The sequence below is a fragment of the Anopheles coustani genome, chromosome 3 (assembly GCF_943734705.1).
Source record: "Anopheles coustani chromosome 3, idAnoCousDA_361_x.2, whole genome shotgun sequence".
Lineage (NCBI taxonomy): Eukaryota > Metazoa > Arthropoda > Insecta > Diptera > Culicidae > Anopheles > Anopheles coustani.
Window position 1 is genome coordinate 27,353,729 of NC_071288.1, and position 12,572 is coordinate 27,366,300.

General features: G+C 47.2%; 2 protein-coding genes across 2 annotated transcripts; one reads left to right on the forward strand and one right to left on the reverse strand.

The window, feature by feature from the left end:
- The first annotated feature begins 671 nt into the window (after positions 1 to 671).
- Positions 672 to 12,408, forward strand: LOC131259110 (biotin--protein ligase). Its single transcript, XM_058260534.1, has 11 exons — positions 672 to 798; positions 905 to 1,345; positions 1,422 to 1,624; positions 1,689 to 2,486; positions 2,555 to 2,700; positions 2,772 to 2,910; positions 2,978 to 3,178; positions 3,255 to 3,440; positions 3,499 to 3,648; positions 3,721 to 3,864; positions 10,758 to 12,408. The coding sequence occupies exons 1-11, from the start codon at positions 672 to 674 to the stop codon at positions 11,265 to 11,267; spliced, it is 3,045 nt and encodes a 1,014-aa protein (XP_058116517.1). The 3' UTR covers positions 11,268 to 12,408.
- LOC131259109 (kinase suppressor of Ras 1) lies at positions 4,428 to 9,404 on the reverse strand. Its single transcript, XM_058260533.1, has 2 exons — positions 8,303 to 9,404; positions 4,428 to 8,222 (listed from the first exon to the last, which is right to left on the reverse strand). Exons 1-2 carry the CDS (start codon positions 8,682 to 8,684, stop codon positions 4,921 to 4,923), a joined length of 3,684 nt encoding a protein of 1,227 aa, XP_058116516.1. The 5' UTR covers positions 8,685 to 9,404; the 3' UTR covers positions 4,428 to 4,920.
- Positions 12,409 to 12,572: the final 164 nt, after the last annotated feature.

Consider the following 12,572-nt stretch of genomic DNA (forward strand, 5'->3'; position numbering starts at 1 on the left):
ACCTAGTGTTCGCTGAAGATCGAAGACAAATCTAAACATTGTATAAAAATATTTTAAAATTCGTCAACTAAAATGAAAATATCTTTATTTCAAAATCTGCTTAATTGAAGAATCACAAAATAATTTCAAAAGTACTCCAACCGGTTCAGCTTTTTGAAACGGTTCTTCGCCCAAGCAACCACAAAGTGGACCCACTTGGATAGTGGGTCCAAGGGAGATTTAAATTAGAAAATAACGTACTTACACAAACTTGAAACTTGCAATTTGTAAGAAAGTTCTAAATAATAGCTTTAGTAATTTCTTCAACGAGTTACATCCGTAAAACAAGATAAATTTGTCTTACGTTTGTCGATGATTCCCATCTCTACTGTTTTGGTTTTGACATGCTCCTACTTCGGAGCCAAAAATGTAAACAAACCCTAATCGCCATCGATATTGCGTGAACAAGTGTACCAGTGGTAGGAGCGATTCCAAAAATCCACTAGTATTTAAACGTGAATCCGTGACTCGTGCTTTACCCGCTTCAGTAATACAGATTTTACCCAGGCAATATAATACTTCACGCATGTTTCCATAAAATAACGGTGCCCCCTTCGCTAACCACCTCCGGCCAGTAGGCTTTTTCCATCCATTCTCGTTGGCCTCTGTCGATTAAATCATCCCCGTGCACTATGCTGTTTACACTCATGTATCTCGCTATGACCATCCGCACCTCGTCGAAGTTTAGAGTTATAAAAAATAATCTCAGGAAAATACTGACCGATCGCTACGCTGTCAGCTTTTACACAACATCCAATGGTGGTAATAATTTACTAAATTGTATTCTGCCTGCTGTCATTAATTTAAGCTGCACCAACACTCTTGATTCGGGTTTTCACAACTGCTTAACCGCTTTCCCTATCAGGTAATTGGGCAGCTGGTTCTCCCGATGCGTCGCCTTGTACCAACGTGACCACCTGCATCTGGTATGGTCCGGAACAGCGTGGTTGTCTTCTGTATCCAGTCCAACGGAAATCTCTCTCAAGCTGGATCAGCGTTCCGGAAACGATCAAATCCCTGCAGGTGACTGGCGCTTCCTGCGATTGGCAGAGTGTGAATCAGAAAAACGACACCGTACATCTGCTTGTTACGTTAGAACAATCGTTCGAGCAGACCCCAGAGGATTCTGTCGATTCGATTATGCTAACAAGATTCGGACGCTTTTTGGCCTGGAATCGTTCTACTCGGGGATTGCAAGTGCTACTGGAAACGGATACAGCACACCTGTTTCAACTATTCGTAGCAACCTTTGGCCAAAATCGGTATCTTATGAACGCTGGCCGTTTGAAACTGATTCATTTAGAAAGTAGGTGGACGACGTTTGGAACTCTATGATCGATGAATATTGGAAATGATCATTTCTTTGTGCTAATTCATTGCAGGTGTGGAAACATATGACGAGCCCAAACCTTTTGAAGAATCGAAAGACTTGGTCGAATCGTTCCCAACCGTTACTGAACAAACATTTACCACCGACGCATGGCTCTCATCGCTGTTTAAAATTCTTCCCGATAAAGATCCCGATCCGATTCAAGTCCCAATATCTGGCATTCAACCGGATATCATCGCTTCCAACGATATTAAGGTGGGTTAAACTTGATTCCAACTGTATTATTTCACGACTAAGGCTTTTTTCCTTACCCAAACAGATTTCCCTCGACATGGTCGATGGCACTGTAAAGTCTAGTCAAAGCAAAGCGGATGTTCTGACCAGTGGGAGCACCTCCCGCAATAGGTCCCAATTGGATCTAACCGACGGGATTGCATCCACTGTGGATTATTTGGATAAAGCTCCAACACCAAATGATAGTCCTGTTCCGGAAGACATTAAAACTGAAACAAATACAACATCCCCAGTTGTGCAAAATGTACCTAACAAGCTTGATGTAGCTCAATCGGTTGTTGCACAAGTAGCCAAAAATGATACACCGACAGAAGCGCCACCGATTGTAATGAATGTAGTTTCCAATGGAACGCACAAGAATCCTCCCGTTACATCACCGGAAAAACCCAAGACTATCCCAGCAGTACAAAAACCTGTGGTCACGCAGAAGGGAGACTCACCCGTAGTGAAACCGAAAACGGCCCGATCGTTGAGGAAAAGTTCGTTCCCGTCCAGTCGGCTACGGCTCGTCAATATGCCCGCCGGCGTCGCAACGAAACCACCGAACATTCTAGTTCATTCCGATAGTAGCTCCACGATGGAGTACGTCATTGCCACCTTGAACAATCTGCTGGAACCGAATACTTACACAATCTATCCGATAACGACGGCGCAGGCGATGGCAGGCAACTGGCAGCAGAGCACCGTACTCATCATCGTCGCCGGGACGCTCGATGTGGGCGTTCGGAAGGTTTTGCTGGACTATTTCCTGCACGGTGGAATTGTGTTCAGCTTGTGTTCGGATTTACTGGACAGTATACTTCCCGATTCGAAAACGGCAGAGGTGTGTACCTATTGTAAGGTTTGGAGCATCCTTCAAATGAGATTTTATCGATTTGTCCCTCTTTTCAGATACGAGAACGTGAGCTGGTAAGCTTTTCCTACCGTAGATGGAAGCAAATAAAGATGCTGCACCACATTTTCTGCTACCAGCTTTCACCAGCCAAAAAGCAATTTTCACTGGAATCGGAAGAAACTGCCACCTTGATGCCCGTTTCGTAAGTCAAACATCGATCCATTCAGTTCTTACAAATCATCTGATCAACGTTCACTTTTTCTGTTTCCATAGCTACGTCGATGCCATAGATTTGTCCGGCAAGCCACATTCATTGACAGTGGAAATACTCGCGCAGGAGGAAACATGGAATACGCCCAGCATTTTGGAAGCGCACAATCGTAGTACCGGAGGTCGAGCCATATTTTCACAGGTGAACAATCTTGGAACGAAGAAATCTCCAAAAGACACAACTTTTTACCATTTTATTTCCCTTTCAGATTCATCTGGAGCTGGATCCTTCCCAGTTTCAAACGACCATCGATGGGGCTGATAGTTCACTGCAGAACTCCAACCAACTGCGGTATGAAATACTGAGCGATCTGCTTGGCAGTCGTATCGGATTGAAATTGCGTGATAAAACCACCGAAATGGGCGATTCCATTACTTACAAAAATGCATTCTTTTTGGGCAAACATGAGGTAAAGCGTAAACGCCCACAAACGACGGAGTATCGAGGGCAAGCAATAAACGTTCCCGGTTTCTTTCCTTCCCTAGGCCAAGGTGGACGTATTGGGTGCACTGAAGGACACTATGGTGCGCCCAAATGTTATCCAAACGACCGACCTAACTTTACAGTTTTGTGGTAAAAGTGAGTCCACTCCTGGACCGGCGACAGAAACGCATCTGCCAGTGATGATATTTCACTGTCCGGAAGATTTCTCCACCGTGGAATATTTTGAGGTGGGCCTTCGACGAGGAAGAAATTCGTTTCGCATACTAATTTTTTTTTCTTTCTCAGAACCTAACGACAAACCAAATCGGACGCATTGGCATCTACGCACCAATCATGACCAGCTCGATGCTGATCGTGTCCAACTTGACCCTAGCCCACGGCTTTATGGTCATATCGCGCTATCAAACTAAAGGAAAGGGACGTAATAACAACCAGGTATGTGTCGGACTGCCGGAGTTTAAACTGTAGATGTATTTTACCTTACCGTTTTCTTATCGTTGTCAACAGTGGTTGAGTCCTCCCGGATGTGCGATGTTTTCCCTACAACTGCACATTCCCATGAATAGTCCACTGGGGCAGCGGTTATCGATGGTGCAGCATTTAGTAGCGGTATCGATCGTAACGGCCTTGTTATCTCTACCAGGTTATGAGGTAAGTGCAGTTACCCAAAAAGTGTTATAAACCCAAAAATACTATATTTAATTTCCCACTGGAAAATATGAACCACAGTCGAACTTGAGTAATTTTGCATACCGGCATCGCCAAGGTTCAATGACAGTCAGAAACCCAATTAAAAAAAACCTCTCTGGGTTATAATTTTGATAAAAAATCTACTTTCTACGTTATCCAGGATTATCTTTCGACTGCATGAGAATATGCATCTCTAAAACAAAAAAAGTATATTCTCGTATTTTGAGGAAGAAGTTATCTCCAAATTAGGATCAATCCGGGATCCGGGTACCAATTATTTTCTTTAATTAACACTTAAATGAACTAAGCGTTAATGCCTTTAGAAATTGCATAATTGCACCGGAGCATATTGATATATTTTCTCCGACTCGAAATTTCCATGTGTTGCGGAAGAAAACTTGAGTTTTACATTTTCGTAAATTGTTCAATCCTGCAGAAGAAATTCAGATACATTGGATGCTTCGTTCTGCTAATGGGTTTTTAACTTCTTGCAAAAAGATACACTCGCATGGGCTGGATTTGTAATTTTTGTCACACTTTATTCAACTTTGAAGCTATTTAGATTACAATTCTGATCCAATGATGTGATTAATTTGTTCTCTTGCTGTTCGTGGCGTTCGTCCTCCTCCGTTTCACATTCCGTTCCTTTCCGTTGACTCTGGTCGAAGACTCCTGCTCCGCACCGGTCGCTCTCGTCCCTAAAGTGTTCGAATCATGTTTCTCTCCTTCTGGCTTTCGCTGCGTTCTTAACACTGGCTAACTTAACCCATACACTGTCCGTCCTATATAGCCTATATTTATTTATTTTTATCTGTATAATCTCAACGTGCCTGCTCCTCCACTTATCGTCCGATGCAGTCAAACAATCAATGCCGCTTGCTTTGGGGCAAAAGGTGTCGTTTTCTTCCTCCCGCAACGAATGAAGTGACTATTTGCAAGGGTTCAACTCTTTCTATCTGCCGCTGCTGTTGTTGATGGAATGGGGGTGCCAAGGGGGTGGCGGGGTTTGTTTTCGCTTTAGAAGACCGATTCAGCCGACCGGGACAACTGTACCGGGTGCGAGGGTGACCGGGCAAGCCGTTTCTTGGGCAACCGCTCGAGATTGGACAGCAGTTTGGCAAAGTCGGGCCTATCGTCCGAGTGGTAGCTCCAGCACTGGATCAGGATGTCCTTGACGTCGCGCGATGCCTGCAGATTGGCGAGCGTTTGCTTCATGCCTCGGCCCACCTGCCAGATGATCGATTCGGCCGGCTGCGACTTGAAGGGAAACTCGCCGCACAGCAGCTCGTACCAGACGGTGCCGAACGCGTAGATGTCGGAGGCCCGCGAGAATGGCAGATCGCCCTCGACCGGCCGGTACGGCGTGAGGTTGCGCATCAGTTCTGGCGCTAGGTAGCACAGCCAGCCGCCCGGAATGCCGAGCCCGAGCTCGCAGTACAGCAGCTTGGTGGCGCTGAACAGCCCGAAGTCGGTGATGATCACCTTGCCGTTCTCGAGGAAGATGTTCTTCGTCTTCAGGTCCTTGTGCACGATGCCGCGCGCGTGCAGGTAGCCCATGCCCTGCGAGATCTGCTGCGCCACCAGCGTCGTTCGGTTCAGGTTGAACTTGTCCTTTCGCAGGTGGATGTGCGTGTAGAGCGTGTTGCCCTTGCACAGCGAGGTGACGATGGCCAGCCGGGGCGGCTTCATGCAGGCGCCCATGAACAGGACCACGTTCTCGTGTCGCGTCTTCTTGAACGTGGCCACCTCGAGTTTGAACGCCTCGAGTGTGCTCTCGTCCGCCACGTAGTCCTCCTTCAGCAGCTTCACGGCCACGTCCCCGTGCCAGAGGGCCCGATGCACCGTGCCGAAGCGCCCGTTGCCGATCTTCTCCTTCAGGTGCAGATCGTCGTACGGGATGTCCCACTCCTTGAGCGAGAGCGAGTTCTGCCGGGGCCAGCTGCTCTCGTGATCGCGCTCCTCGGTTGAATCGAGTCGTATCGGCGTCCGGTCGGAGGACGAGTCGGTACTGGTAGCACTAGCCGAGCCTGTCTTGTCCTCCCCACCACCGGGCACGTTGTGCTCCGCTTGATTATCTGGGAACTGCAGCCTCGGCACATCGACGGCGGTGGAGGTGTGACTGTTGCTGCCAAGGCTGCCAAGCCCGCTGGATGCATTGCCACCACCCGCGATGGGATGTGTTTCGAGTGTGACTCCGCCGCTACCACTACGATCGCTTCCACCGCTCGTTGCCATCGAACCACCGGTAACGATCGAAGACGTTGAAGTCATCATCGATCCACCGGCGCCACCAGGGGCCCCTCCACTCCCCACCTCCGGGAAGTTGAACTGCGAATGCTTGGACGTGGCGGGTGTTTGCGGCGGAAGTGACAGCAGTGCGGGGCTCGAGGGTGACGAACTGTTGCAGCTCGACCCGGCCGAGCTGCTGTCCGGTCCGCCACCACACGCATGGATCGCATGCATCGGTCCCCGTGGCATGCCCGGCTTCATCTCGCCACCACCGCGAACGCCTCCGCCGTACATGAGAGGATTGCCACCGCCGCCACCACCGCCCCGGCCAATGTTGGGTGAAACGCTTGGGCAGAGCGTGTCCGACTGGAGCGACTTCTTAAACTCATCCACAAACTCCTGCGGCAGGCCGCATGACGGTGGCACGCTCGACTTGCAGTCCTTGTGGCAGCGGAACTTACACTCGGTGCACTTGAAGCAGATGTACATCTGCTTGAGGCACAGGTCGCAGGTGCTCTTGGTGACCTTGAACTTTTTCGTAAACCGATGCTGTATCATGTGGCCCATGCCGCGCGTGATGATCGGTGTGCACGGTGACTTTGGTGGAACGGTTGCCGGGTGTGGCGGTATGCCCGGGTCAATGCCTCCGTACTCTCCTCCTCCCAGCTCCGAGCTGGTGTTGCCTGCCTGGTGCTGCTGCCCGTGATGATAATAATGATGACCGGGAGGGCCCTGGCCCTGCAGCAGATGGTGCTGGTCAATGCCACCGGACGCACTGGTGCTCACACTACTGCTGCCACTGCTCGTGACCGTCGGTTCCGTGTGGAGCCGAGTGCGGGAAAAGGTGCCTACCAGCCGGTTCGAGGCACTCCCATTCGCCAGCAGACGCTGCTGCTGATGCGACACGAACGTGCCACTTGCTCCGCCTCCGCTCGTCGGCAGGTTGGGGGAGGCCGTGGTCGTCAGGGACGGTGGACCGTCCGGACCGAGCGACACGACCGTCGATGGAATGTTGTTGTTGATGTGATTAATGCTGTTGTTGTTATTGTGGCCACTGCTGTTGTTGTTGCCGCCATTGGAATGGCCATTGTTGTTGTTATTGTTGTGGGCACCGCCTACCACGTTTGATGCCACATGTCCACCGCTAGCCGCACTCAATCCGCCCTGCTGTTGGGCAACGAACTGGGACTCGTGGGATTTCGATTTGGTAAGCGCCGTGGTAGCGTCCACCACTCCGCCCGGTGTGGAGGACGTCGTCGTGCTGGTGGACACCACCGCTCCGCCACCTGTTGTTGACGACGCCGGAACCACTGCAGCTGCCGCAGCGGCCGCCGCCGTCGAAGCCGCGGTGGAACAGGAAGAGGCGGATGTGGAGAGCAACGCAGTCTGATGTTTCCGCTTCGGAGGTGGTGTCGTGGGAAAGCCTCCTTTGCGGTTCTGCTTGTTGTTGTGCAGCAGCACGTTGGAGGGCGAGTTCGGTGGCGAAGGAGACGGCGTGCAGCCGCTCGTCGACGCTTCATCCGGGGAGATCGTATGATGTGGATTCAGGAGCGAGTCATGCTGCTGCTGATGGTGGTGATGGTGGTGGTGGTGGTGCGGTTGCTGCTGGTGTTGCATTTGTGGCACCGATTCCTCCGATTGCGGGCTAGTGGAAGTGGTCGGCAGCTGATGATGGTGATGCTGGTGATGCATAGCATCTGACCCTTGTCCGCCGGTGGGGCCATTATTGTGTCGCTGCTGGTAGCTTACGCCGCTGCTAGTGCTCTGCTTGTTCGTGCACTTGCTGCCAGCCAGCGATCGGTTGACGCGTGGCGAAGTCCGATGGCAGGCCGGTTGACGATCCCACGAGTCCCAGAACAGGTCCGGCGGGTCCATGCCCTTACGGCCGCTACCGTCGGCGGCTGGAGGTTCGAGCTGCTCCCGGCACCGCCGAAGATTGCCGCAGGCGCGCGTCAGCCGCTTGATTTCCTCCTCCCGAACGTACACATTGTTGCCCATGATTGTTCGCAGTTCCTTCTCGTCCTTTTCCAGCAGTCCCTCCAGCGTGCTGACCTGTTGTATCACAGCTTTGAGTGATGCACAGCTCAGACCTGAGCCACAAACAAGAAAGTAAACAAAACACCGTGTAGTTAATAGGAACACTTTTCTCATATGCTAAAGGTGTACTCACCTACAACTCTGAGCCATTGCTTGAGTTCGTTTCCTGTTGCGGGGAGCCCACGTGCCGGTAGCCGCTCGGGAAGTTTGGATTTCGTAATCAGCAGATCAGAGAACAGTTTCACCAGCTTTGTCTCGAGCGTGCGGATTTCCTGTTGGGTGAGCTCGGCGCTGGTGGCGCACTGCGTCCGCAGTCCCTCGAGCCGATCGGCCGATATATCGATCATGCTCTGTATCACATCGAGCCCTCGGCGGATGTTTACCTCACTGCTATCACTACCGCCACTGACGTCACTCCCATCATCACCTCCCGGACCACCCTCACCACCCTGGGTGGAGCTGGTGGTCGCGCTCGCAGCCGCCTTTGCTTCACAGGAATTGTTGTTGGCCATCATGATGGTTGCTGCTGTTGCTGCTAGCGGAATGCTGCGATCGAAGCGAGCCCGTAGCCCGGTAGTCGCTCGGGCCACCAAATTCGTCCAATGAAATGCAATCGTCCTGCTGCGCACGGTTCCAGCGGTAGGGCACTGGACATCCGTGATTTTTTATCGCCCGTTTTGGCCACCCCTCTACACCGCCGACACCCGTGTTCTTTACTTTGGTAAATGTGGCAGGATGAGCACTTCATCTCCCTAGCACACTCGTCATCATCGTCATCATCACAGCAATCTTTCGCACAGCAATGATGATGATGGTCGGGTTGTTGGTTCGCAATTGTTCGACTGCCATCGCACACTAGGATTGGGTTGAAGCAAATGGATGAAACTTTTTGGGGTTCAAGGGAAGGTACCTTCGAGAAAGGCACCTTACCTTCGGGAGGGCAAAACGAGCAGAAAGAAACCCTGCAATGTCCTCTGCACTATCCTTTCGCGCACCGCAGCAAGGATTCCGCAGCCAAGAAGAAGCTCGTTTTGCCTACCACCACCTCAACCACCACCGGCCACTGTCCAGCGCGAACGGAAGGATTTGGTCTCTAACAAAACGCACCACCACCGTACCCAGCAGGTACGGGTGCGCGGAAACGGGCCGGGTTGTGACCAATTCCGCAGGTATCCGAGGGCTCCGAATAAAATGCGGAATTTGTTTGTCGTCGTTCTGGTCGCTCTGGACACTCGAGATAGGTTCCGAAAAAATCAATGAATTTTTTCACTGTCAAAGTTGTAGTGTTGTGCCAATCGGGATTCGGAAGATTCGAAGACTCGATCTCTAGACGGATTCTAAAGATTTGACTCCATTAGGATTCGAATCATATTTGATTTGTTTGGGACTTGATTTGATTCGATTCCGACTTGATCCCAAACTATTTCAATCGACTCACAAAGATTTTAGTCAAATTGGCCACATATCGAGTCGATCTAGAGACAATGTAATTGACTTCAGTTTACTCAAATCGAACGCTACGTAGAATGGTTGATTGGACATAGATTGAGTTTTTTGCGCGATTTGCAAGTTAGGCTCTAGAAAAATTACTGCAACCAAAGTAATTCCAAAGAAATACAGTAGAATGTCGATTATCCGAGTTGTTCAACCCAACCAAACTCATATAGCCCACGGAATGACAATGGTTCAGACCAGGTGTTAGAAACAGTTGTGATTCTAACGCCAGCTGCCAATTCGGCTAAGCACAGACAGCCCGATCAAAATAGATAAGAAAGGGAACTTCATCGATCAGCTGACGGGTCGGCTGATCGGTAGAATCGATGACTCTTGGCGTCGGCCATCGGGGCCAGAAAAGGATAAATAGGGCATGTTTGGGCGCAATCAGGGATTTTGTGCAAATAGGAACCGTAATAAAGACTAATTTTTTGGTTTTTTCCGCTTCCGAAATTCCTATTAAATTTCTTATTTTTTCACATTCCTTTGCACATGTTAGAACACTTTCTAACACCAGGACTGAACCATTTGTACCGGATTCTGAACAAAACTATCACTCAAAATTGATAATCTTCTTAAGACAGTGTTATATACAAAAATAACTGTGCCCGTTTTCTTATGTGAATAGATTTTCCATGATCATTGATTGTATAATTGTTAAAGTAACAAATCGGCAAGTTTGGAAGCACGCCTGACGGATTGGGATTCGGATTTGAAGATCCGGATCTTAGAATGGATTTGAATCGAAAGATTCGAATCCCTGCAGGGATTCAGTTTCCCCATCACTGTTAAAGTTGCTCTCGAATCTCGAGCACCTCTAGTGTTTACCACAATCTGCACCCACAAGTTCGGAGTTGCTCCGGTTAAACTTAGTTCCAAGTGAAGTGTTTGAAATTTAAAATGTAGTTAAATTGTTTATGAAATAATAAACACTTAAAATTCAAATATTCATATTCTTTTACAGTAAAAATAAAAGTTTTTTCATTTTAAAAAGTGATATCTTTTGAAAATCGTCGATAAAAAAGAAACAGTGGGAACTGTTACAAATCCTGTGATAAATAATGTACAATACTGTGTTTTGTGGTTTATTTCAGAAACTGGACCTCGGATTGAAGTGGCCTAACGACATTTACGCCTACGGCTCGTCGAAGGTCGGTGGCAGCATTTCCAACACTCAAGTCGATGCAACCACCGCCATTATGAATGTAGGGGTTGGGCTTAACTTGAACAATAGTAAACCAACCATATGCGTAAACGATATAATTACACAGTACAATACCAAGCACTCAACAACACTACCGTTGCTTTCCTATGAAAAAACATTTGCTTTAATTTTCAACAAATTGGAAGAACTATATGACCGGGTACAGCGCGAGGGTGTAACGAGTCTTCAGGAGGAGTATTGTCGACTGTGGCTGCACCAGGATGCCGAGATAAGCATGATTGGACCATCCGGTGAGTCCTTGCAAGGCACCATCGTAGGAATTGACGATTATGGCTTTCTAGTTGTTAAGAAACAACCCTCTGGCGAAACGGTGTCCGTGCATCCTGATGGCAACAGCTTTGACATGATGCAAGGATTGATCATACCCAAATATAACTAAATAGTCGCAACGTTGTCCATACGGCCTGGTCTACAAAAGTTCGCTAAGCCAATGAAAATGAAAGTTTACAAAACCATTCCTATATGCAAGTCAAAGTCATTAGTTTTAAGTGGAGCCAGCGATAAGCTACGAATGTGTGTGCTTAGCTAGATTTCAAATACTATTGATGTGCCGCCATAGGCATCTGTTTTATTGTTGATGTATCTATTAAGTACAAGTGTAATCTTTAACTATAGAAAGTGTTTAAAATCGGTATATATATGTCTGATCAATCCTCAGCCTTACATGTTGGATAATGTAATTCCCGCCGTTAATATTCTATTAGACGATCTATTCTAATCTCTAATTGTTGTTGAATAAGAAACATGAATTGAAATATTCACCATTTTCTCGGCTATTTAAAATAAAGTTAACAGAATTTTGCAAAATTCAATCCTATGCAACCGTGCAAATTCAAACATTGATCAGTCAGTCACACAAAAAACAACGGAGAGTAGAAAATTATATAAAATTCCTATTATTGCTTATATGGATACACTTAATTAGAATTAATAATCATTCACGATAGAAGTGTTTATTGGGTTTAGATAGTGCAGCTTATAATGCTAAAAATATTTGTTAAAGCTTGGTGAACGTGGACTTTTTAAAAGATAGTGTAAAATTTTGATCCTTTTTAGCGTAATAATTTTTACATTGTTTTGTTTTTGTTTGAATGTTTCAGTTAAATCAAAACCGCAACTTTAAGAGTGGCGTGGTTAATATTTTTACTTATTATGTGTATGTTTATGGTGAGAGATGCTTTGGGTCTTTAAAAGTGTTATTCCATTCTAATGAAAATCAAAACATAGTAATAATTAAAATCAAATTCAGAGGTATAATGAAAGGTTTATCATAAATGGTCAATCGTGACGCAGTCATATCAATCAGACACCAATTGGAAATGTTAATCTAAAGCAAGCAAACTTAGACAACGATGGTTGAAAGGAAGGCTGGAATTCAAAATTTTCGATGTTATCCATTAATCCCTATATTTCCACTAGCTAGAAACATGAACATTTATTCCTCTTTAGAACACATTTCACGGTACTATGAAAAAATAAAAAAATCTTCCCAATCCTTTCCACTTGAGTCAATAAAAAAATAAAGCAAAATCAAACAGCTTACATAAATTGTGTTACTGTTGTTCTTTTTGTACTACTTTTTCTTTTCATATTTTAAATTCTCACTTTGTGTGTTTTTGCAAAGAAAAGAAATTAAAAAAATGTGTTTTCTTTCCCATTCATACAGTTCATCAATATGCTAATC